Source organism: Pan paniscus, chromosome 2 (genome assembly GCF_029289425.2).
Source record: "Pan paniscus chromosome 2, NHGRI_mPanPan1-v2.0_pri, whole genome shotgun sequence".
NCBI lineage: Eukaryota > Metazoa > Chordata > Mammalia > Primates > Hominidae > Pan > Pan paniscus.
The window spans coordinates 40,341,871-40,365,071 of NC_085926.1; the positions used below are offsets into that span (position 1 = coordinate 40,341,871).

General features: G+C 43.9%; 1 protein-coding gene across 1 annotated transcript in view; it reads left to right on the forward strand.

The window, feature by feature from the left end:
• The first annotated feature begins 4,309 nt into the window (after positions 1 to 4,309).
• Positions 4,310 to 23,201, forward strand: part of ENTPD3 (ectonucleoside triphosphate diphosphohydrolase 3) — a 43,052-nt gene continuing 24,160 nt past the window's right edge. Inside the window, exons 1-4 of the mRNA XM_003826064.5 lie at positions 4,310 to 4,429; positions 5,214 to 5,265; positions 9,194 to 9,321; positions 19,596 to 19,713. Coding sequence (XP_003826112.1) covers positions 5,226 to 5,265; positions 9,194 to 9,321; positions 19,596 to 19,713 — 286 coding nt within the window. The 5' untranslated portion in view covers positions 4,310 to 4,429; positions 5,214 to 5,225. The remainder of the gene's footprint in view (positions 4,430 to 5,213; positions 5,266 to 9,193; positions 9,322 to 19,595; positions 19,714 to 23,201) is intronic.

The following is a 23,201-nucleotide window of genomic DNA, read 5'->3' on the forward strand; positions in this document are numbered from 1 at the left end:
TGCCTGTGTGAATCATCTTTCTTGGTGACATGGACATCTCCAAACCATACAGTAAGTTAACATCCTGGGACTGCTGCTTTGGTGATAAGCAACAGGGGTCATTTGCTCAACAATGACTGTAATGAAACTCTAGCTGAAAGAAAGGAATGCCTGCTTTAAAAGCACATAATTGAGGGACTTGACCCAGTTTGGATGTATGATCCAGATTAGGGGATGCCGGGGAAGTATCAGTGAAATGACTGAAGTGAGAAAAAAAGTATAAACAAGTGCTAATTAGTAAAATAATGTACAAAGGTCCTATGGCAGGAGTAAACATGATATATTTGAAAAACTGAAAGAAGGCTGGTTTGTCTTCAGAGCATGAAGTAAGTAGTATGGGTTAATAGAGACTGGAAAGAGAGATAGAGAATATACCTTGCAGGGCCTTCCAGGTCACACTGAGAATCTGATTGTGAATCCACTAAGAAATGGACAGCACAGAAGAGTGTTTTACAGAGAGTTTTGACACAGAGAGATCTGGGTTTTGAAGAGATGGGGCCTGTTGGCTTGGGAAAATGGATCAGAGAGGAAGAAAATGGACACAGAGAGATTTGTGAGACTGTTGCCAAGATCCAGAAAAGTGTGCATGGTAGCTTAGACCAGTGGTTCTCACCAGGGAAATTTTACTCCTCTGAGGACACTTGGCAATGTCTTGAGACATTCTTGGTTGTCACACCATGTGTGGGAGGATGTTACTGGCAACTAGTAGGGAAAGGTCAAGGGTGCTACTAAACATCCTACAATACACAGGGCAGTTCCCTCAACAATCATCTGACCTGAAATATCAATAGTGCTCCAACTGAGAAATCCTGGCTCAGACCATGATGGTGGCTGAGAGAGAAGGAAGTACATATTGCAGAGACGATTAAGAAGCTAAAATCAGCAGTAATTAGTGACTGATTGATCGTGTATAATGGGGGAAAGACTATCAAAGGCAACCCTCAGGTTTCTGGCTTGCTCACCTGGATGAGTGGGGAGTGCCGAGATGAGAAATGCTTGAGGAGTTGATGGTTTGGTAGGGGAAGATAAGGAGCTCTGCTTGAAACCCTGTAAATGTGAGGTGCCTATATGACACTTGAAAGATGAAAAACACAATTCTCTAGGTCTACAGATCAAGAGGGGAAGCCTGAACCCTGTATTTGAGAGCTTCTGTGAATAAAACAGAAGACGTAGGCATGGATGAGATTACCTAGGAAAATAATACAGAATGAGAAGAAAATAATCCTGGAGACTGAGTCTTGAGAAACTCCCAGGAAAGGAGCAGGAACCAGCAAAATTGTCTAGAGAAGTGGGAGGACATGGCACGCATCAGATGCTTCAAGAGGGCCTGTTTCCTGGCACCTTCTCCAACACAAGCACCACTGATTATTATTGCTTTTTTTTTTTTGAGACAGGGTCTTGCTCTGTAGTCCAGGCTAGAGTGCAGTGGCATGATCTCAGCATCTCAGCTCACTGCAGCCTCCACCTCCCAGATTCAAGTAATTCTCGTGCCTCAGCCTGCTGAGTAGCTGGGATAGGCATGCACCACCACACCTGGCTAATTTTTGTATTTTTTGGTAGAGACGGGGTTTCACCATTTTGGCCAGGCTGGCCTTGAACTCATGACCTCAGGTGATCTGCTGACCTCGGCCTCCCAGAGTGCTAGGATTACATGCGTGAGCCCTTGTGCCTGGCCTAGATCTTTTTAAACTTTGCTAAGCTAATCAAGTCTAATCAGTTTTTTTTAATCTTGTTTAAATATACCAAAGTTTTAGTTGACAATTTTTGGTAAATAATGAGATTAAGCATCTCTGCCATGTTAGTCAGCCATTCATATTTCTTTTGTAAATTGGCCAATGCATGTGACTTGCCCATTTTCTATTTCAGATATTCATATTTTTCTATAGACTTTAGTATATCTTATGGTTTTAAACTCTTTACTGTCACATTCTTAGGTATTTCCTGAGAATTTATCTTTTTTTTGGTGGGGGGGGGGGTTGCAGTGGGTGGTGTCTTTCTATTCAGTCATTTTTCATTTTCATGGATTCAAATTTGTTGACTTTATTTCTCTTCCTGCTTTGACTGCATAGTAGAAGAGACTGTTCTTTCCCAAGGATGATAAAAATGTTCTTCTACATTTTTTAGGATGTCAAATTATTTTATACATTTAAATTTTTAAACCACCTAAAATCTATTTTTGTGGGTGATGAGTAATTAGAATCCTTTTCCAAATGAGCCAGTTGTTTCAATACCAGTTATTGAATAATATGTTATTTCAACCTGTTCTTTATCTTATAATCCTATATCCAATAGTCTGTTGTGGCCTATCTTTTTTGTTCTTTAGATCTCTCAGTATATTCCTGTGCCCAAGCCAGGCTGTTTTTATTACTGTGGCTTTACAATATGTTTTGATAGCTGGTGGGCAAATCTGTATTATTTTATTATCAGGAAAACTCGCAAAGGAGTGTGTGTGTGTGTGTGTGTGTGTGTGTGTGTGTGTTCTTGCATGTGGAAGGTGGATGAGGAAATGCCTTTGAATGACTAGGTCTACTTTGGAAGCTGCAAAGGAGTTTGACACAGTGCCTGGAGCAGAGTTTCCAGAAAAGCTTGGAAAAATAAAAGGAGAATTGGAGACTACAGGGCTCTCAAAGGAGGCTGATACTCACACTTACAAGGTCTGTAGGTTGATGCAAACAGAGAGGAAAGCTGGCATGGACTGATCTCTGTTATTTTTATACACAAGCACTAACTGCCTTTCAAGGCCCATTAGGCCTGGAAACCTTTTCCCAGCCCCTGGGAAGTCACTGGGGATGCTAAGGTTAGTCATTCACCCACTGGGGCTATCTAACTGAGCTCGGGTCCGGGTGCACTGCCAGCAGCTGTTTGTGTACTTACAGCCCCCTGGGTGCAGACGGACCCCCGGCTGCCAGCCATATGCCTTATGTTTCATTGTCCCACAGCTTTCAAAGAAAACAAGTCTTTTAATTCAGCAAGTATTCACTGAATGTCTGACACCCCCAGTGCAGACCCTGTCCCAATCCCCCAATGGGGTCCACCTCTATCCAACTCTGGGTGAATGACCATGGTGCTCTTGCACGTGCGCGCGCGCACACACACACACACACACACACACACAGGCACACACACATAACTCAGGCTTGGGGCCCACCTCTCTGGATTCAGAGGTATCAAAGCAGGGGCATTCCTATCTTAAGGACTTCTTGTCTTAGGGGCTTTGGCCCCACCTGCACAGGACAGAAAATTAGTGGATTTCTAGGAGAAAGCAGGCTATGGCAGGGTATAGCCAGGGACTCAGCTCTTCCTTCCAGACATGCAGGAACCATAAGGAGGGATGGTCAAACAGGGCCTGCTTAGGCCTCTTGCTGGGATCACTCCAAGGGTCTCTGGGGTCACTCAGAGGAGCCGGGAGGCTGCCTGCTGCTGTACACTGAGACAGACTCCTGGGGTGTTTGGATCACGGCAGCCCACATGCTGCCTTTTTGTTATCTTTTCTGTTTTGCCTCTTCCGGGCTGTACTTGTCTTGAGTTTTTGGCCTTATGACATCCATATTAAATGGAGTAGGGCAGAGCATTGCTCAGTAAACAGCAAGAATGTCCCTGGGCATGGCCAAGGCAGTTCTGCTAAGTATGAAAGGGAATGTGCCTGCTATACTTTGTGCTTTAGGCCCAAGTGACCTAGGGGCCAGCCTGCCTACTGGCCTCACTCCCAACATTACAGGTGTTTGACTCTACTCCACCCCGTGGAGAGGCGGAGCACAGGAGCCACCCACCGGGGGACCACATAAGGTCATGCACACCCACAGAGTGCCCAGTCCCTGCCTGGCCTTGTCCCCATTTTCCCTCCACCTAGGGTTGGGGTGACAATGGAGGTAACTAGAAGACAGATCAAAAGGTTCTTGGTCTTGACACAGATGCAAGAAGGAGGCAGATAATAGACACCTCCCTTCCCCCTCGCCCACATAGGCTCCGGTGGGTTCTCAGGGCAAGGCCTGGCTCCCTCCTCTCCGACTTCAGGTACAGGTGAGTGTGGAGGGAACTGAAAGAGGAAAGGTGAAGTGCTGTTTGTCTTCGACCTGGAGGGGGACAGAAGGCTCTCTGGGCAGGCAGGGCCGGTCTTTTGGCAAGAGGCGCGCTCTCTCTCCCTTCCCCTTCCATCGAGGGCTGGGTGTGAAGGTGAGAGCAATCAGAAAAGGTGAAGAGGTACTTGGCCTTGACACGGACGCGGGGGGCGGTCCCAGGCCGAGGCCGCCCCGCCCCCGCCCCCGCCCCCGCCCCCGCCCCGCTACACCCGGCGCCGCCTCCCGGCGTCTGAGCTGACACCTCCTTAGCGCTGGCCGCGGGCCGCCTCTGCGGCAGCGCTAGTCGCCTTCTCCGAATCGGCTCCGCACAGGTAAGATCAGGGGACCCGGCGCCTGAGCTGCCGAGGAAGGAGTCGGGGGTGCTGCGTGAGACTGAGAGTTGGGAGGCAAAGAAACAAAATCGGATTTCCTCAGAGGGCCAGAGGAAGAGACTGAAACACGGGAGCCCCAAATCCTTGGGCGGCTGGGAGGTGGTCCCTGTCATGCCCACGACGGGGGGGCGCGTCTTTACCGACTGCCTGCACGGATCCGCAGATGTGCTGGGCGCTTAGATGCCTGCGGCTATGCAGAGACGCAGTCCAGAGAGGTGACCCCAGATCCTGGTGGGGGCTGGATCCCAGGGCCCCGACATCCCTTTGCAATTTCCAGCCAGCAGCTAAAGACTCCCTTCCCGGGGCTTTAGAGAGGCTCCAGGCTCGCGATCCATGAACACACAAAAACCTTCCTTGCTCATGTTCTGAAGAAAAGCCCCGCCTCAGCTCTGTGAATGTTAATAATAGGGGGAAGATTTGTTCTCTCTTGGGTGTGTGTACAGGTGGAACAATCTGCAGAAAAAGACCTTTTTTCGAAAACCTTTTCAGTTTGAAGTTTCAGCAAATCCATTTTTCATTTCCTTGCATTTGGGGAGATGATATGGAATTTAAGCTCCAGCTTTGGGGCTGTCTCTGAAGTTCTGGGGTTGGGCTTACCTTTCCCGGGATGAGGTTTTGATTTGGAGGAAGTAAAATGGGTTTTGTCTTAACCTGTGCTCGTTCTTTAAACTTCTGAGGCCGGGGGCGGTGGACTTACTGACATCCTGTATTCTCTCACCTGCAGCTAGGAGAAAAGATGTTCACTGTGCTGACCCGCCAACCATGTGAGCAAGCAGGTTAGTATCTCTCAGCAGGTAGCAAGCGTGGTTTTGCCAAATCGCAAGAGAACCCCAGCTTCGGCCTACAGTTTTTCATCCATATCCCCTGCAAATGATTGTTTAACTTTATTGGTTTGAGACTCAGTACTCAGCTGGGTTTCAACACCGGCATTCCTCAAATAAAAGTAATGCTTTTCATCAAAGCCACACAAAACAAGGACTAACATGCATGTTTCACTTAAATGGTTTTTCCGGTTTGTATAATCCATTAATTTGGTCCTTGTGGTTTCCCTTAGCTAGCTGTGTGTAAGGTTTGCTTTAGAATACTGTATTGTGGATTTTGTGATCAATTGTACAGTACTTGGATCTTTCCTGTATTCCCATCCAAATGTTGCTGGCACAGTGCCTACAACACCCCCACCCCTCACTGTGAGTCAGTGTTGTTATGGTTGATACTGCAGGCACAAGTGCAGGATTTTCTCACACTGGAAGGCACACACACACAGACACATACACACACACACACACACACACACACACACACACACACACTTCTAAGCTTGCCCCGCCTGCCTCTAGAGCACTTTTTGGAGTTGCTCATGTGGAAGCCCAGAAGGCTCTGGCTTCTCCAAGCTCAGGTAGGTACCTTGCAATTACCATGTTTGTTCAGCCCTAATGACAGCACAGCTCTAGGCTGCATTTCCTAAATGAGTAAGACCTGGTCTCATCCATTTTGCTTTGTAATAAGCTTTTCTGCAAGGACAAGAGTTTGCTTAAGGTAATCATAGCTTTTTACTTGAAAACTGCTGAAACACAGAAGACTTAGGAGGCCAGCCACGTAGCTGTGGTCAGGAAACTGCATACATATCACACACTCCTCCCCCATGGATAGACATTCTTTAGTCATGCCCCTAAATTGGGTATTCTTGTCTTCCAAAAGGATATGATTTTAGGATAGTAAGGGCAATCTATATGATCTTTTATTTTTGTAAAGGGACATTGCACTTGAGGAGCTGTTTTCCTTTGATTTTTAGGTTTTCCCCCAAAACACTTTGAAATGTTAACACAGATTGTAACGTCACTCATACAGACTAACCTGTTACATTCCTTCCAAAGGACAAGTTTAACTTGGCAGATTAAATTTCTACCCCATTTTGTTAGAGGGAAAAAATCCCTTAAACTTCTATAACTAACACTGACAAATGCATTCTTTGAAAGCTAATGCAAAAGTTTGCCTCTGTGGATTAACTGGTTCCTGTACTTTTACTTGGAATCACAGAAAAGTGATATAGGACCTCTTTACATGCTCTGCAGGTCAACTCCATGGCAGTTGGCTCTCCTTTCCATTGCTATTACCCACAATTCTGTAATGAGTAACCTTGTGTCTAAGTCATTTTACACATGTGGAGCTAGTTCTGTGGGATAACTTCCCAAAAGAGTGATTGTGAGTCAGATGGCATGCTTATTTGCAGTTTTCATAAATATTGACAAGTTGCCCTCCATTGATGCTGTACCAGTTTACACTTTCAATGACAAGGTAGGAGGATTAAGGTGTTAAGTGACCAACTTTGACACCAAGAAGTGTCTGTGACCGCAGCTACACTGCAGGGGAATCAGTTGAGATGGAAAGAGTTAGCTGTTCTGAGCCATGAAGACCTACTGCATGACTGCCCTCCTGTAGCAAATGTTGTGATGTGACTGAATTTGGGGGCTGAATCTAATTATATCGTGGGCGCACAGACATGCCCTGTTATTCTTCTGGGAAAATGGCTTACAGAAATAATGGAGGGGTAAAGCATAGGTTATAATGATCTAGGAATAATGTTCTGGAATAAGACAGGATCTATCCAATTGCTGTTCAATTGATCTTCCTATAATGATGAAAATGTTATATGGCTGCACTGTCCAATATAGTAGCCACTAGCCCACATGTGGTTATTGAACACTGGAAATGTGGCTAGTAAGATTGAGAGACTGCATTTTTTAATTTTAATTAATTTACATTTAGATAGCCAATTGATTCGATATATATTGGAATTCGATGAATCTAGTGATCTTTCTATTAGTGTTCATCATATTTCAACCATTTGGTTGTCATTTATGTTGATGTCCCAATAGTTTTACCAAGACTATTATTATTATTTTTTTAGAGACAAGGTCTCACTCTGTCACCAGGCTGGAGTATAGCGGCACAGCTCACTGCAGCCTTGAGCTCCTGGGATCAAAGGATCCTCCAACTTCAACCTCCTGAGTAGCTTGGGCTACAGGTGTGCACCACATGCACAGTTGATATTTTTTCATTTTTTGTAGAGATGGGGTCTCACTATGTGGCTCAGGCTGGCATCTAACGCCTGGCCTCAAGCATCTTCCCATCTCAGCCTCCCAAAGCTGGGATTACAGGCATAAGCCACTATACCCAGCCCAAGATTATTATTTAGTCAGTATTTTCATTGAATGTCTTTTGATCTTTTTAAAAAATTAGGTATAACTTCTATTCAGTGAAATGGATAGATCTTAAGTTGTGCCCCTAAGTTGGGTGTTCTTGCCTTCTAAAAGTATGTTTTTAGAATAGTAAGGGCAATTTATAAGAATGTTTTTTTAAAGGGAAATTATACCTAAGACACTGATTTGCTTTCATTTTCAAGTTTTCTCCAAAGGACTTTGAAAGGTTTGATGAGTTTTGACAAATGCACACATCCATATACTCCACACTCTGTATAGCGCATTGCCATTACCCCAAGAAAGTGCCCACATATTCCTTCCCAGTGAATCCCTGCCCCAACTTCTGCCCCCTGGCAATCACTATTCTGATTCCTGTTACCTTCCTACTTTTGAACTTCAAATAAATGAAATCATTTCAGTATAGTATAGTATTAATTTTTTTATTTTTATTTTATTTTATTGAGACAAGGTCTTATTCTGTCACCCAGGCTGGTGTGTAGTAGTTTGATCTCAACTCATTGCAACCTCTACCTCCTGGCTTCAAGCAATTCTCCCACCTCAGTCTCCCGAGTAGCTGGGACTACAGGCGCATATGATCACACCTGGCTAATTTTTGTATTTCTTGGTAGAGACAGGGTTTCACCATATTGGCCAGGCTGGTCTTGAACTCCTGACCTCAAGTGATCCACCCACTTCGGCCTCCCAAAGTGCTGGGATTACAGGGTTCAGCCATCTGCCCAGCCCAATTTCTTTTTCTTTAACTGAGATTATTTTTAAATGAAATATTCTATGAGATTATTTTTAAGTGAAATATTCTATCACCTGGTTTAATTTTTTAAAAATAGATTTTTTGAATCTCCATTAAAACTAATGTTAGCTGGGCGTGGTGGCTCACACCTGTAATCCCAGCACTTTGGGAGACCGAGGCAGGCAGATCACTTGAGCCCAGGAGTTCGAGACCAGCCTGACCAACATGGTGAAACCCTGTCTCTATTAAAAATACAAAAATTGGCTGCCGTGGTAGCAGGCACCTGTAATCTCAGCTATTCAGGAGGCAGAGGCAGAAGAATCGCTTGAACCTGGGAGGTGGAAGCTGCAGTGAGCCAAGATCATGGCACAGCACTCTAACCTGGGCGATAGAGTGAGACTCCATCTCAAAAAAAAAAAAAAAAGAAAAGAAAAAGAAAAAAGTAAAACAAATGTTATTGTAATTCATCTCAGGGATAACCAAAATATCAGAAAACTAGACCATGCATACCCTCCCTGCAACACTGTTTTAGTACACAATTTGTGAGGAAGGGCAAATAGGTATTGTTTGTGCTTCCCCAAAACTGGGGAGAAGGGGAGCTTATTTGCTACTCCATCTTAGAAGTGTGGGTCTTGCTAACACCAGAGAAAGTGGTTTATGCACCTGATTATGGGGCCAGTCCATCAATTCTACAAAGAATACCAGTGCCTGGTTTTTACCTCCCCCTCAAGTGTCTTCTGGGTCTTCTCATTTTAGGCCTCAAGGCCCTCTACCGAACTCCAACCATCATTGCCTTGGTGGTCTTGCTTGTGAGTATTGTGGTACTTGTGAGTATCACTGTCATCCAGATCCACAAGCAAGAGGTCCTCCCTCCAGGACTGAAGGTAAGTGTGAAGGGACTGGCAACAAAGGGAAGAAATGAGCATAAAGGGGAAGAAATCAATTATTCCAAAACCATGAGTTAGAAGAGCAGAAAATCCTTTCCCCCCATCTCTGGCTGAAGCCAGGAGAAGTTAGTGTAAGACGCAAGGGAGAAGGTCTGGACATGCTGGGTTTCTGATATTTGAGGCTACAAATTGAGGGTAGTGACTGACACCTTCTCCAAGGACTGTGTAGTCTTGCTTTGACTTCTGACTTCAAAGCTAAAATTTGTAACCAAGAGTTGCAGATAGCTATCAAAGATTTACCAGTTCAGCCAGGTGCGGTGGCTCACGCCTGTAAGGCACTTTGGGAGGCTGAGGCAGGTGGATTGCTTGAGTCCACGAGTTCGAGACTAGCTTGGGCAACATGGTGAAACCCATCTCTATCAAAAAAAAAAAAAAAAAAAAAAAATTTACCAGTTAGTGCACTTTCCATTTTGACCAGTTTATCTGTTCTCCCAACCACACAACCCTGATAATGAGTAAAGACCGAGGCTGAGCACAGTGGCTCATGTCTGTAATTCCAGCACTTCGAGAGGCCGAGGAAGAAGGATTGCTTGAGCCCAGGAGTTCAAGACCAACCTGGGCAATATAGAGAGACTCCATCTCTACCAAAAAGAAATTTTTCCAAAAAAAGGAAAAAATAAGTCAAGACCAGGAGACCCAGGCACCTCTTCTAGCCTAGGCTGAGTGAACAAAAAATCAAGAACTTGAGAAGGTCTCCTTGAGCTCTATTTGTGCTGCTACTCTTTTTTTTTTTTTTTTTTTTTACATATAACTAAAACAATTTTTTATTCTTACCACGTGGGATGCATTGTGAAATATTCTATGTTCTTTCATGTAAAGAAAAATGAGGGTCACATTTTAGTAAAAAAGTTTCACAAATCACTAATATGTTATAATCTATAACTCCCATAACTGCTCTAAAGCATTAACAATGCTAAGCTATAATTTTAGGGGAATATATATTCGTGCTCCTTCTTAGAATTAGCCCATGATAGTATTTTAGGGACTCAACTCAGAGAAAAAAAATTTAACATAGCCTTGTTGCCATGTATCCAACCTGGACATGGTACATGCTTTCAGTGAGTTTAAATCACCTACCTTCCTAGGCCCAAAATCTGAGGGAATGACTTCCAACTATGTAACAGGACCCTTTGTCTGTATTATACATTTTATATATGTCTTTTCATGTACATTATTTCATTTGATCCTCACAACAACCCTGTGAGGTAGGCCGGGGGGAAAATGTTAGATTCACTTTATAGATGACGAAGTTAAGGTTCAGAGAGGTTAAGTGACTTTCTCAGTTACCATATACCTAGTACGAAGCAGACAGAATAAGAACCACTAACTTTTGTGGTTGGGGGCCCTTTTCTCTAAACCACATAGCTTCTGAGAGTATAATGTAACCCAAAACATTTTTACCGCTTCATCCTCATTTCCTTATTGTTAATTCAACTTTTTTTTTTTTTTTTAGACGGAGTCTCGCTCTGTCACCCAGGCTGGAATGCAGTGGCGCGATCTTGGCTCACTGCAGCCCCCGCCTCCTGGTTTCAAGTGATTCTCCTGCCTTCAAGTGATTCTCCTGCCTCAGTCTCTCGAGTAGCTGGGATTACAGGCGCCTGCCACCATGCCTGGCTAATTTTTGTATTTTTAGTAGAGATGGGGTTTCGCCATGTTGGCCAGGCTGGTCTCAAATGCCTGACCTTGGGGCATCCAGCTGCCTTGGCCTCCCAAAGTGCTGAGATTACAGGCATGAGCCACCGTGCCCAGCCTGTTAACTCAACTTTTTATAGGATATGATAAAAGACCTAATTCTAAATTCACCAAATTTATGCTTCTCTATCAATGAAAACTTATGGTCACAGAACACATTTTTTTTTTGGAAAGCACTGTCTCCTTGGCTCTAGTCTAAAGGAACGTAAGCAATATGAAGGACCCTAGAGGCCAAGGAAATTGAAGAGAAGTCAGAGGAAGGGATATAAAATGGAATGTATTAATGGATTTTAGCCCCTTTAAGCTTGTACTTTTGTGAGAGGGTTCAATGGAGAGCTTTAATGCAGATGAGACTTGAAGCTTCTGAAGAAGATCTAAGTCTTGATGAGGTTATTCAAACTCATATCTTGAATGCATAATGATGATAGGCCATGGTCTTCAAAAACGTGGTACTTGATGCTCTCCCAGAGTGCTAGGATTTGAATGCCACAATACATATTGACTCATGTTTTTGTCCATTAATGGTCCGTGGGTTTCTTTAAATGAAGTCCATTTTAGAGTCCATAGATTTCAGTGTTCTGCAAAACTGTCGGGGATCCTAGGCTCCCAGCGCATCCCAGATGCTCCGCCCCACCCATGGCGTCCGCTGCTACTCTTGAGTCTAGAACATGTGCTGTGTTCCTTCCAACACTTCCCTCAACAACACACCCCCGGCAAAAAAAAAAAAAAAAAATTACTCAGGACCTTGTGCTTAGTCCCAGAGGCCCCTCTTAGTTCTCAACAAGTCCATCCCCAAATGATCTTTAGGCTCAGAATCATAATATATCCCCAGGCTTGGCTCTGAGGGTGCCCTTGGAGACAGGAGGTGATTCCATGAGAGGCTGACAAAGGAAAGATGAAGCAAGTTGATGAGTCCTTCAATCATTTTGGGTAGGGGTCAGCAAACATTTCTCATAAAGGGTCAAATAGTATATATTTTAGGCTTTGAGGTCCATTTATAGTCTCTGTTTTATAACTCTTCTTTGTTTTTTGACTCATTAAGAATGTACAAACCCTTCTTAGCTGTGCCATAGGGACCAGGTAATTCAGCCATGTTCTTTGAATCTCATTTAACATTTACACTTGACCTCACAAGTCTTTTCCATATCTTCCTGCTGTTAGTGACTATTCAAAGGTAATATTTGAAATACATAGACATTTTTAAAAGAAAAGTAACTAATATTGTTTTGGACTCTAAGGATGGGTTTGAGCTAACATTCTAAGGCAGGTTTTCTAAAAGATTAGAGTAAAATCTCCATTAGATAATATAATAGCATTTGGTTCCTTGATAGGATATTTTATTTAAGAATCTCAGCCCTCATGAATAATGTGAATTAAAAATTAAAAAAAACCTTATGCAATCACCCAATAATGAGAAGAAAGCAAATTACCCAGTTGTCCAAAGATAGTAGCTGAGGCCTAAAAGAAGCTGTTTTCCCAAGCTCCAGGCACTGCCTTCTACAAACTACTGTATATAAAATTGGGACTTTGGGAGGCCGAGGCAGGCGGATCACGAGGTCAGGAGATTGAGACCGTCCTGGCTAACGTGGTGAAACCCCATCTCTACTAAAAATACAAAAAATTAGCTGGGCGTGGTGGTGGGCGCCTGTAGTCCCAGCTAGCTACTCAGGAGGCTGAGGCAGGAGAATGGCGTGAACCCGGGAGGTGGAGGTTGCAGTGAGCTGACATAGTGCCAACTGCATTCCAGCCTGGGCAACAGAGCGAGACTCTGTCTCAAAAAAAAAAAAAAAAAAAAAAAAGGAACTGCAACTAAGAGTAATATATTTTTTATTTTTTATTTTATTGTTTTTATTTTGTGAGACGGAGTCGTGCTCTGTCACCTAGGCTGGAGTGCAGTGGCATGATCTTGGCTCGCCCCAACCTCTGCCTCCACAGTTCAAGTGATTCTACTGCCTCAGCCTCCCAAGTAGCTAGGATCACAGGTGCCCACCACCATGCCCAGCTAATTTTTTCTTGCTGTATTTTTAGTACAGATAGGGTTTCACCGTGTTGACCAGGCTAGTCTTGAACTCCTGACCTCAGGTGATCCACCCACCTCAGCCTCCCAGTGGTGGGATTATAGGCATGAGCCACCGTGCCCAGCCGCAACTAAGAGTAATATCTCTTTACACTTTGTATAGTGCTATTCAGTTAAGTCAGCGCTTTTCCCTGATTACATCACTTAGTTCTTATGCCAACCATAGAAGGTGGACAAAGCGAGCACCATGACTGCCATTTTGAAAGTGAGAAAATACAGGTTTGGTCAGTGAATGACAGGTCCAGAACTGAAACCTGGTCCCTTCTGTTCCCAAGGCCAGGGCTCTCTTCACTGCCTCCCACTTCTCCCTGACCCTGAGTTCTGAATGGAGATCCCAAGTGGAGGGAAGGGATTGGCCTCAGATAAGAGAACACTTCCTGCTTTGCACAGGATGGAAGGTAGGGAGGATGCATGCAGATGTGGGAAGGTTTGTTGAATTGAGGGAGAGGAGTTAAGCCTAGTACCACCCTTAGACCCTGATAGCTGGGCTGCCTGCCCTGGGCCCCACATTTCAGAAAGACCAGCTCTAGCTGCACTTCAGGCTTATCTCTCTCTATGACCCAAACGAATGTGTTTACCCAGAGCCCATGCTTCCCCTTCTAGAACACACTGTGGTGCCCAAGACTTCAGAATCTAGGGTCTTCGTGGACCTCCAGAAGGTGGACATCACCAATGGTCTGAGGGGTGGCCAAGAGGCAGCTGCTTACAGGGAGTGTAAACAGAGCATAGCTGTGTGGTCTGAACTGTCCACACACAGGTGCATGGGCTCTTTATTCTGTGAGAACAGGTTTGGGAAAGGGACAGGGCAGAAGCCTCTATTCATAAAATTTTGTCTCTAATCCTACAAATGTTAGAAATGGGCTGGTTAAGGCAGTTGCCAGCTGATGGCTTCTACTTGTTCTGGACAGTAACAGGCAAGTCCTCTGTTCACAATGGAGAGACATGGAGGAATCAGATGGAAGACTAGTAAAATGAGTAGATAAAAATAGATCCCTGGGCAGTCTAGAGGGCACTGTTGAAGGAGAAAACCACACATGTTGAATGCTACTGTCTTAGGTTGGGCTCTCCAAGTCAAAGACATACGTGCAAGTAGATCATCTGGGGATGATCCCAGGAAACACTGGTGAGGGACTAGGGAACTGAGATGGGTCAGGCAGCCAAGAGAGGGCCTGCTATGCAGCAGGTCAGCACTGTGGGCAACTGGGACTCAGTCCTGCTTGAGACCCTGTGAGCTGGTACAGAGAACTCAAAGTTGTCCCATATCAAGGGGCATACAGGCATGTGCCTCCCAGATATCCCAGTCAAGGGCATATTTATTCACCAGCTTCCATCAGTCATTAGCTGAGAGGCTGCTCCCTGGATGTTAACTCTCTAGTCCTTCTGGCATATTTTGTGATCAGGTAGACTCGGGCCACTAGTTAAGCCTTCAGGCAGGTGGAAGATGGATGGTTCTACATCACAGTAGTAAGGCCTGAGGGGATGTGGGCAGAGAATTGCCAGTGACTACTCCATGTAAATAATATTGTTATTATCCCTGTATTGCAGATGAGAAAACAGGAAAAGAAAGGGCAAATAGCTTCCCATAGTTACACAGATTGAAAATAGCAGAACTGGTGTAAAGGAAAGAAAAGAGAACAGACAACAGTGGCCTTAAACAAGGGTTTGGAGGAACCAGGAGACACACCCTCCACCAATCAGCAGGCAGTTCAAAGAGGGGATTTTAAATCTCTTCTGAATCTTGGTAACAGACCTTAGCCACCATTGCAAGGGACAGGAAATTGTAAAACACAGGAAGATGAGCTCGGAAGGTCCATTCTGCTTAATTGGGTGGATTAAATGTGAGAAAAGACAGATGTTCTGGGCCAGTTGAACCAGAAACAGAATGACAGCTTTGGAAGAGAGTGTTCCATATGCAGTTTTTCTCAGGATATGGAGAGATCTCTCTTTTTTTGTTTTGAAGAGGATTGCAGGTGATGAAGTTGAGCAAATATGAGGGATTTTAAATTATTTGTTATGTTTATTTTTTTATACCATGAGCCCTGTTTTGCTTTCGTGTGCAGCTGACAGTTGGTTCTAAAGGGCCAGCTCTACAACAGCCTGTCTGGAGGGCTCTGAAATGTTACAGAGGACTCTAATGCAAGGTCATATCTGGCTATTAAATCTAACCTTGGCTTGCCTAACCCTGGTTTATGTGAGGTTATGGTCAGAACTATTAAAATGCAGTCAAGGGGCGAAAATGTCTGAGTCTCTTGTGTTACTGGTCTGACTTGCTCCACAAGCTTGAAGAGTAAACATGATGCCATCACTTGTAATTTTCACTCGGCCCCCACTCCCCCGCTTTATCATCATGAAGTCCAATACCTTCCTCTTGAGGCTTCACCCTCCCTACCCCTAATCATAACCATCCAAGAATTTTAGAGCTTCTCAGTCCAATGATCAATACTATTGTACTGCCTCTTGCAGCCATGTGATGTCACTGTTGAAGATGGGTTCTGCACAGTCTAAAGGTTTTAAGGATGGGCTTTTCCACTGTGACCTGCTCAGCCCACATTAGTTCCCCATACTGGGTCCAAGATCATAAGCCATTTTAGTCTACACTCCCATGCTCAGCCATTACTCTCCAAAGCAAAACCACTGGCCCAGTCTGTGTTGAAATCATTCCCTTTTAACCCTCATTGAGCCTTGCTCATCAGCCTGGATTTCTGGTGCCTTGTAGCCCACCCTGGTCTACTTCTTGGAGAGTAAGAGTTGGATAATTAGTTTCTTTTTTTTTTTTTTTTTTTTTCAGAAAGCCTCGGTCTCCTTATGCAAATGGGTCCTCTCCTCCAGCCAGATCTGCACACCCCTTAACTAAGACTTTACTTTCAAGGGACTTTTTGTTTAAATAAGAAAGTCTGCAATGCACCTGATTACTGAACAGTCATGCCATTACACTTGGTTTCCTTGGAGCTCAGTGAAAACATCATGGCTATGAGTACAGGTTTTAGAGTCCGTTAGACTCAGGCTTGATCCCAGGTCTGTGATCTTGGGCATTTACTTACTACTGTAAGCCTCGGTTTGCCCATGTGTCGAATGGTATGATATGATATGATATGATATGATAACATATGTCTTATACAGGCAATAACACAAAGCACTTTCTGCAGTGCCTAGAATAAGTGCAGGACAAGGCTTATTACTACTACTATTTATTATCATAGTAATAATGATAATAATAATAAACAAATCTAAGAAAGTTGACCTTATGATTCTGCTTTCGCTATTGCTTTAGACAGATCACACAATCCTTAAGTGTTGGACCAAGGAGACTGGCCCTTTCAGTTAACATTAATTGCATTCACTGTTAGATACAGAGTAATTTAACCAGTTTCCTTATTCTATACATTTCTAAACTGAAAGACTGCTTCCTTTCAGTTAATCCACTGTGTCTTCAGATCCACATTTGAGCCATGCTTTTTCTGACACTGCATTAGACAGAGGATTACTTACTACTTTTTATCCGAACATCACCTTGCCAGCTGAACTGAAATTCATTCCCATCCCCTCTCCCCCAAAAGAATCACACTGAGTTTCACTGTTTAGGCAAAAGAGCTCTGAAAACTGGTTAAAGACCATTTTTCCCACTTTTGAAAATGTCAGTGAATGATGGTAGGGCTAGATCCGTGTGAGTTGGTAGAGGTGGGCCTATATCAGCAGGTGCCGGAGGGACAGCCATTTCTCCAGTCTCACAGAGCAAAGTCTGGCTGCTGCAGACCCTGGTGAAAGCTGGATCCCAGTTGGAGTTACAAATGAGAATGGATACTCTTCTCTCTGATCTTGGCCCAGCAGCCCTGAGCCTCAGAAACACAGGAAAAACATGCACCCTTTTTGAAGGGTTGGAATAAAGATTTGAGGAAAGGAAGGTGACAGTTTTTCTCCTATTATCTCTCTCTTCTTGTTTTATGGTTCAGCACCAGGCGTGGCAGGGCGGGCTGGAGTGGTGGTGATCAGGTCAGGAGCAGGGGGGAGGAAAGAAAGCAGACCAAGAATATAGAGGCCTGGACCTCTTTAGTTTAGTGCCTGGTTTCCTTCTTGCCTTCAGTTTCAACCTGTACTTTAATCTCCCTGTGAGTCGCTGCCTGTGACAGATTATGAACAATGCCACCCTTGTTCCCCATGAGGGATGTCAGGTCAGGATCCTGATCAACATTCATCATACTGAAGGGCTGAGATTAAGAGGCTGTCCAAGTTCACATACCAGTGAACACAGATGTTCTATTTCAAAATAATGGAGAGGCTATGATTCAGGAGCTGGAGCAACTTTTTAAAAATATGGTCCCATTTTGAACAAAACAAGCATTTGTAATATAGATAATAAAAAGTTGGAAACCTCCTAAATGTATAGGATCAGGAAATTGGTTAAATTACTCTGTACCTAAAAGTGAATACAATGAATGTATGAAAATGGTGATATCAATCTGTTTCTACTGTCAGGAAGACATGTTCATGATATACTTTTAAGAAAACAGCATTGCATGGCCAGATGCGGTAGCTCATCCCTGTAATACCAGCAGCATTTTGGGAGGCGGAGGTGGGTGAATCACTTGAGCCCAGGAGTTCGAGACCAGGCTGGGAAACATGGCGAAACTCTGTCTTTACAAAAAATATAAAAATTAGCCAGCTACTCGAAAAGCTGGGGCTGAGAATCGATTGAGCCTGAGAAGTTGAGGCTGCAGTGAGTCGTTGGTGGCACCACTGCATATATACAATGATATATGTATATATCCAGATACATATATACATATATTGTTAGAAAAGATACAACAAGGGCTAACGCAATAGTTGGATTTGAGGGATGCTTTGTTTTCTTTTCTGTTTTTCTTATTTTGTGATTTTATTTGTTTATTTTGCTTGACTGGCTTTTCTATATATGCTAATAGCCTGTATTTATGAGTAGCCATTAAGCATTAGGCATATAGCCTCCTATTTACTTCTGCAAGTAAGTCCTCTAAAGATGAGGGAACCCAGAAAGGTTAGGCAACTTACCCAGTCCAGCATCATAAAATCGAGAATCCATCTGAGTCAGCTTGCCTCCAGACCCAACTTCATCATCTTCTGTGGGACAGGCTAGGTTAACCCAAAGGTGGTGCGGTGGGAGACTTCAGGCCACCCTGAAGGCCTCTGGATGCCCTAGGATGACTCTGAGCACAAACAGATACGGGGCTTAGGTATGCATTGCTAATTCCAAATTCTATAGGCTACTAATACATGCTCTTTCCTGGTCAGGTTTGGTCCAGAGCCTGGGCTGGGCCAAACCTGCAGGTGAAGCTTTCTAGTGCCTGCTCAACTTGGACAAATTGGTCCAGGACTCTCAGCCTACTCTCCTGCACACAGCCAGCCCCAGCACTGCCCAGCAACACCTGCCTGTTCATTTGTTGACATACACATTGCCAAAGTGTGATCAATATGTCAATATTATTTTTTTATTTTGCTTTTTTTCTCCTTAATTATGAATACTTTAATTCTGAGCACTGATACAGGTGTTAACATGCCTCAGCCGGGCGTGGTGGCTCACGCCTGTAATCCCAGCACTTTGGGAGGCCGAGGCGGGTGGATCACTTGAGGTCGGGAGTTTGAGACCAGCCTGCCCAACATGGTGAAACCTCATCTCTACTAAAAACACAAAAATTAGCCGGGGATGGTGGTGGGCACCTGTAATCCCAGCTACTTGGGAGGCTGAGGCAGTAGAATCACTTGAACCCGGGAGGCAGAGTTTGCAGTGAGCTGAGATCGTGCCACTGCAATCCAGCCTGGGTGATAAGAGTGAACTCCATCTCAAAAAAAAAAAAAAAAAGAAAAAAGGAAATGCCTCTACCCTGTGAAAAACTTCTTATAACTTCTTCCTATGCTTTTATTTTGGTTGTTTATTTTTAGACTGATAAGCCTAGAAGTTTGGAAATAGAGGGCATCCAGGTGACTATTCATTTTCCGTCTGAGATGAAGATGGCTTTTGTACCTCTCCCCAGAGGTCTGAATGAGGAAGAATCAGGCAACTCAATTGTATGCAAGATCCATGAAGTACAATTCTCAACCTTGGCTGAGTGTTGGACTCACCTGGGACTTTTAAAACCTGTTGATGCCTGAGTCCACTCTCAGAGATTCTGATTTAATTGGTATGGGGTGTAGACTTGGCATTGGGGGATTTTTTAAGCTCTCCAGGTGATTCTAATGCATTGCAAAGTGATAATTATTTCCTAGAACCTGCCCTACCTTTCCTCATCCCCTTCCCTCACAATCCAAGGAGACAAAATTGGTTTGGAGAAAATAGTTTTTCTTATTGATTAGCCCTTCCCTAAGCGAAGCAGTGTGGATTAAGGTACTCAGCGTTCTCAGCGGCCCACTGAGAAAGCAGTCCTCAGAGGAGTCCCGCCCATTCTGACTCTCCCTTTCCCTTTTTATTCAGTATGGTATTGTGCTGGATGCCGGGTCTTCAAGAACCACAGTCTACGTGTATCAATGGCCAGCAGAAAAAGAGAATAATACCGGAGTGGTCAGTCAAACCTTCAAATGTAGTGTGAAAGGTAAGGACTGAAGTGTGTCTGGGAGTCACAATGGGCAGCAAGGTAGAGTTCTAAGTGTTTTGGAGGCCTGGAGAGGTCCTGAGATGTTGCTTGGAGGCAGGGAATAAGCATTGGACTGGGAGTCAGGAAATAGGAGATCGTGTGCTAGTGCTGCTACTCATCAGTGGAATAAACTTGCTCTAGTCACTTCCCTTCTCTGGGCCTCAGTTTTTTCATCTGTATACATGGAAAGGGTTGGCGTCAAGAACTGTGAATGGTCTGAGATTTTACCCTGCCATATTTTCATGGGTGCTGGAAGACACAAGACTCCTGGGTCAGAAATAAAGGACAATTTGTTACTCACAGGAGTAGCCCAGAGTATCAGCATTTTCTTATACTGGTTCTGATTCCCAATTTGCCCAGGATGATGGAAAGACGGACAGATAGTATGCACTCATGCAATAGGTTCTGTCATAGGAAAGGAAATCTGGGATTTTAGGGAAGCATTTATAATGGGCAGTGAGCATGCCTGCCTTTTGCTGTGGAGGGAAACACAAGGGACACATGGATAGCTGTCTTCCAGCAGTGATAAGGAGTAGTCCTGTGTATTGATGGCGAGGCAGACAGAGAATGACAATATGTAAACAAATGGACATGGCTCTGTTCCAGTAAAGCTTTATTTATGGACACTGAAATTTTGAATTTCATATAATTCTCATATCATGAAATGTAATTCTTCCTGTAAATTTTTTCCCACCATTAAAAAATGTAAAAACTCTCTTAGCTCACAGGCTGTACAAAAAAAAGGTGGTATACTGGATTTGGCCCATGGAGTGCCAACCCCTGAAATGGAGTATTATCAGCAATGATAATTAATGATCCGCCATGCAGCTCCCTGTCTTTTCCACAACATATTCTGAGTTTTATATTAACTGTTTCCTTGTTCTTTATAGTTTTGTCTTATGTATGTAGTGTTTCTGTTTTTTAAAACAAAATTAAACATGTATTTATATAAATGGAATCAACATATTTTATGCCGTATTTGCTTTGTTCACTAACAACATTGGGTTTTTAAGATTCATCTGCATTGATATGAGTAACTATCTTGTTCATTTCCTTTCCTTTTTTTTTTTCTTTTTTTTTTTTTTTGAGACAGAGTCTCACTCTGTTGCCCAGGCTGGAGTGCAGTGGCATAATCTTGGCTCACTGCAATCTCTGCCTCCTGGGTTCAAGCGATTCTCCTGCCTCCACCTCCCAAGTAGCTGGGATTACAGGTGCCTGCCACCACGCCTGGCTAATTTTTGTATTTTTAGTATAGATGGGGTTTCACCATGTTGGCCAGGCTGGCTTCGAACTCCTGACCTCAAGTGATCCACCTGCCTCGGCCTCCCAAAGTGCTGGGATTACAGGTGTGAGCCACCGTGCTCGGCCTCATTTTTCCTTGTTGACGGGCATTTGTATTTTCTTGGTTACTAATAAAACTTAATATCTTTCCATATATTTATAGGCATTTCTGTTTTCTGTGAAATGCATGTTCATGTCTTTTGTTCATTTTTCTATTGAATTGTTGAATTTTTCTTACTAATTCATTGAAATTCTTTATAAATATTCTAAATATGAATTCTTTGCCATTATTATTATCATATTATTGCTAATACCGTCTCACAGTTTGTAGTTTGTCTTTTTAGTTTCTTCGCGATGTGTCTTGATGAAAAGTTCTTGATTCTTATGTAAATACAACCATCAATATTCCTTTTTGTGGCTTGCTCTTTTGTATGTTTTATTTAAGAAATCCTTTTCTATCTTGAGGTCATACAGACCTTTTTCTATGAAAAGTGTTATAATTTTGCCTTTTACAATTAAGTAATTAGTCCAAGTAATTGAGCCTAGTTAGGGAGTGTGTATATGTGTAAGCCTTTTTCAAAGCCACTTATCTTCCTCGTTCGAGCATTAGGATCTTCAGTTGGCCTGTAGCCTCCCAACCAGGGTGTTCTGAATGTGCCCAGTGTATCCTTGAGCCCACAGGACAACAGGTTAGAGACTCCAGACCTGTCCTCCCAGCCCGAGCAGCCTCCTTTGTTTCCCTCCGTGAGCTGCCAAAACATTGTAAGTTCATGGGGATCATGGCATTGAAAAACTTGGAAAGCAGAGTTAGTCTTTCTCACCGGGAGACCAAGAGTCTTCTTTGGCTAATCAGAGTGAATTCTGATCATCTGCCCTCTGAGGAGGGCAGCCAGGAGCTTGCCTACCCTGATGCACAGGTGTTCCAGGTTAGGCTCTCCAGAAGCAGATGTAGAGACAGATTATGGAGTGCAAGGTGGTTATTAGAGATGCACTATTATAGCAGAAAGTGGGCAGAGAGAAGTACTGGACAAAAAAAGAGAAGTCAAACTTCAACTCAGGCCTGATGAAGCTTCAGCTGATCCGTTATGCTGCACTGGGTTGAAATGGTGTAAAGTGGCTTGGCTGTAATACCCCCTGTTGCTGCCACTCTTGGATGTTTGCCACCCTGGAAAGAGCAAGATCTTGAGCAAGGCAGCTCTCTGCAGCTCAGGCAGACCCTGAAGAAGCTGACAGCTGGGACAATAAGTCTATTTGAAGGGGTATATTGCACGGCACGGTTTTGGATTCACCACATAAGGGACTTGGATATTTTCCTTTAATTTTTTTTTTTTTTTTTTTGAGATAGGGTCTCATTCTGTCTCCCAGGCTGGAGTGCAGTGGCACAATCATGGCTCGCTGCAGCCTAGACTTCCTGGGTTCAAGCATTCTTCCTATCTCAGCCTCCTGAGTAGCTGGGACTACAGACATTGCCACCACATCTGGCTAATTTTATTTTTTGTAGAGATGGGGTCTCACTATGTTGCCCAGGCTGGTCTTGAACTTCTGGGCTCAAGCCATCCTCCTGCCTCAGCCTCCCAAAGTGCTGAGATTACAGGTGTGAGCCACTGCACCCAGCGGATATTTTCTGAGTATTGCTTGCTTGTTATCCACAAGATGCAGGCAGCTGTAGCCTTGCTCTGACCTCAACCAGCGATCCTCTATCTGCTCAGGTAATGCCTGAGCCATTTCCTCACCTTCAACCATGAAATAGGGCAGCAGGCTGCTCCTTTCAAAGACAGAGACTATGTGCTCCAAGGAAAGAGAAGATAGTGTAGGATCGAGATTGAGACTTCACCTCATCCCTACTGTGTGAACCCTGGAAAGTTATCTAACCTCTCTGAGTCTTGACTTCCTCATCTCTAAAGTAAAAAACATAATAATAGTTATACCTACCCTACAGGAGTGATTTGAAGACTAAATGACATAATGTTGTAAAAGAAATGCCTGGCATACGGTAAGTGCTCAATAAGCATTAACTGTTATTCATGGGGCACCACAATCAGAGCTCCTGGTGGATCCTCTTGCCACTTGTTACTCTGTCCCACAGTTACAAGATCTCTGTCTTTAGACCCAGGAGGGCAATTCAACCAAGTTAGTCCTGATGGCCTTACGACTGTGGGGAAAAA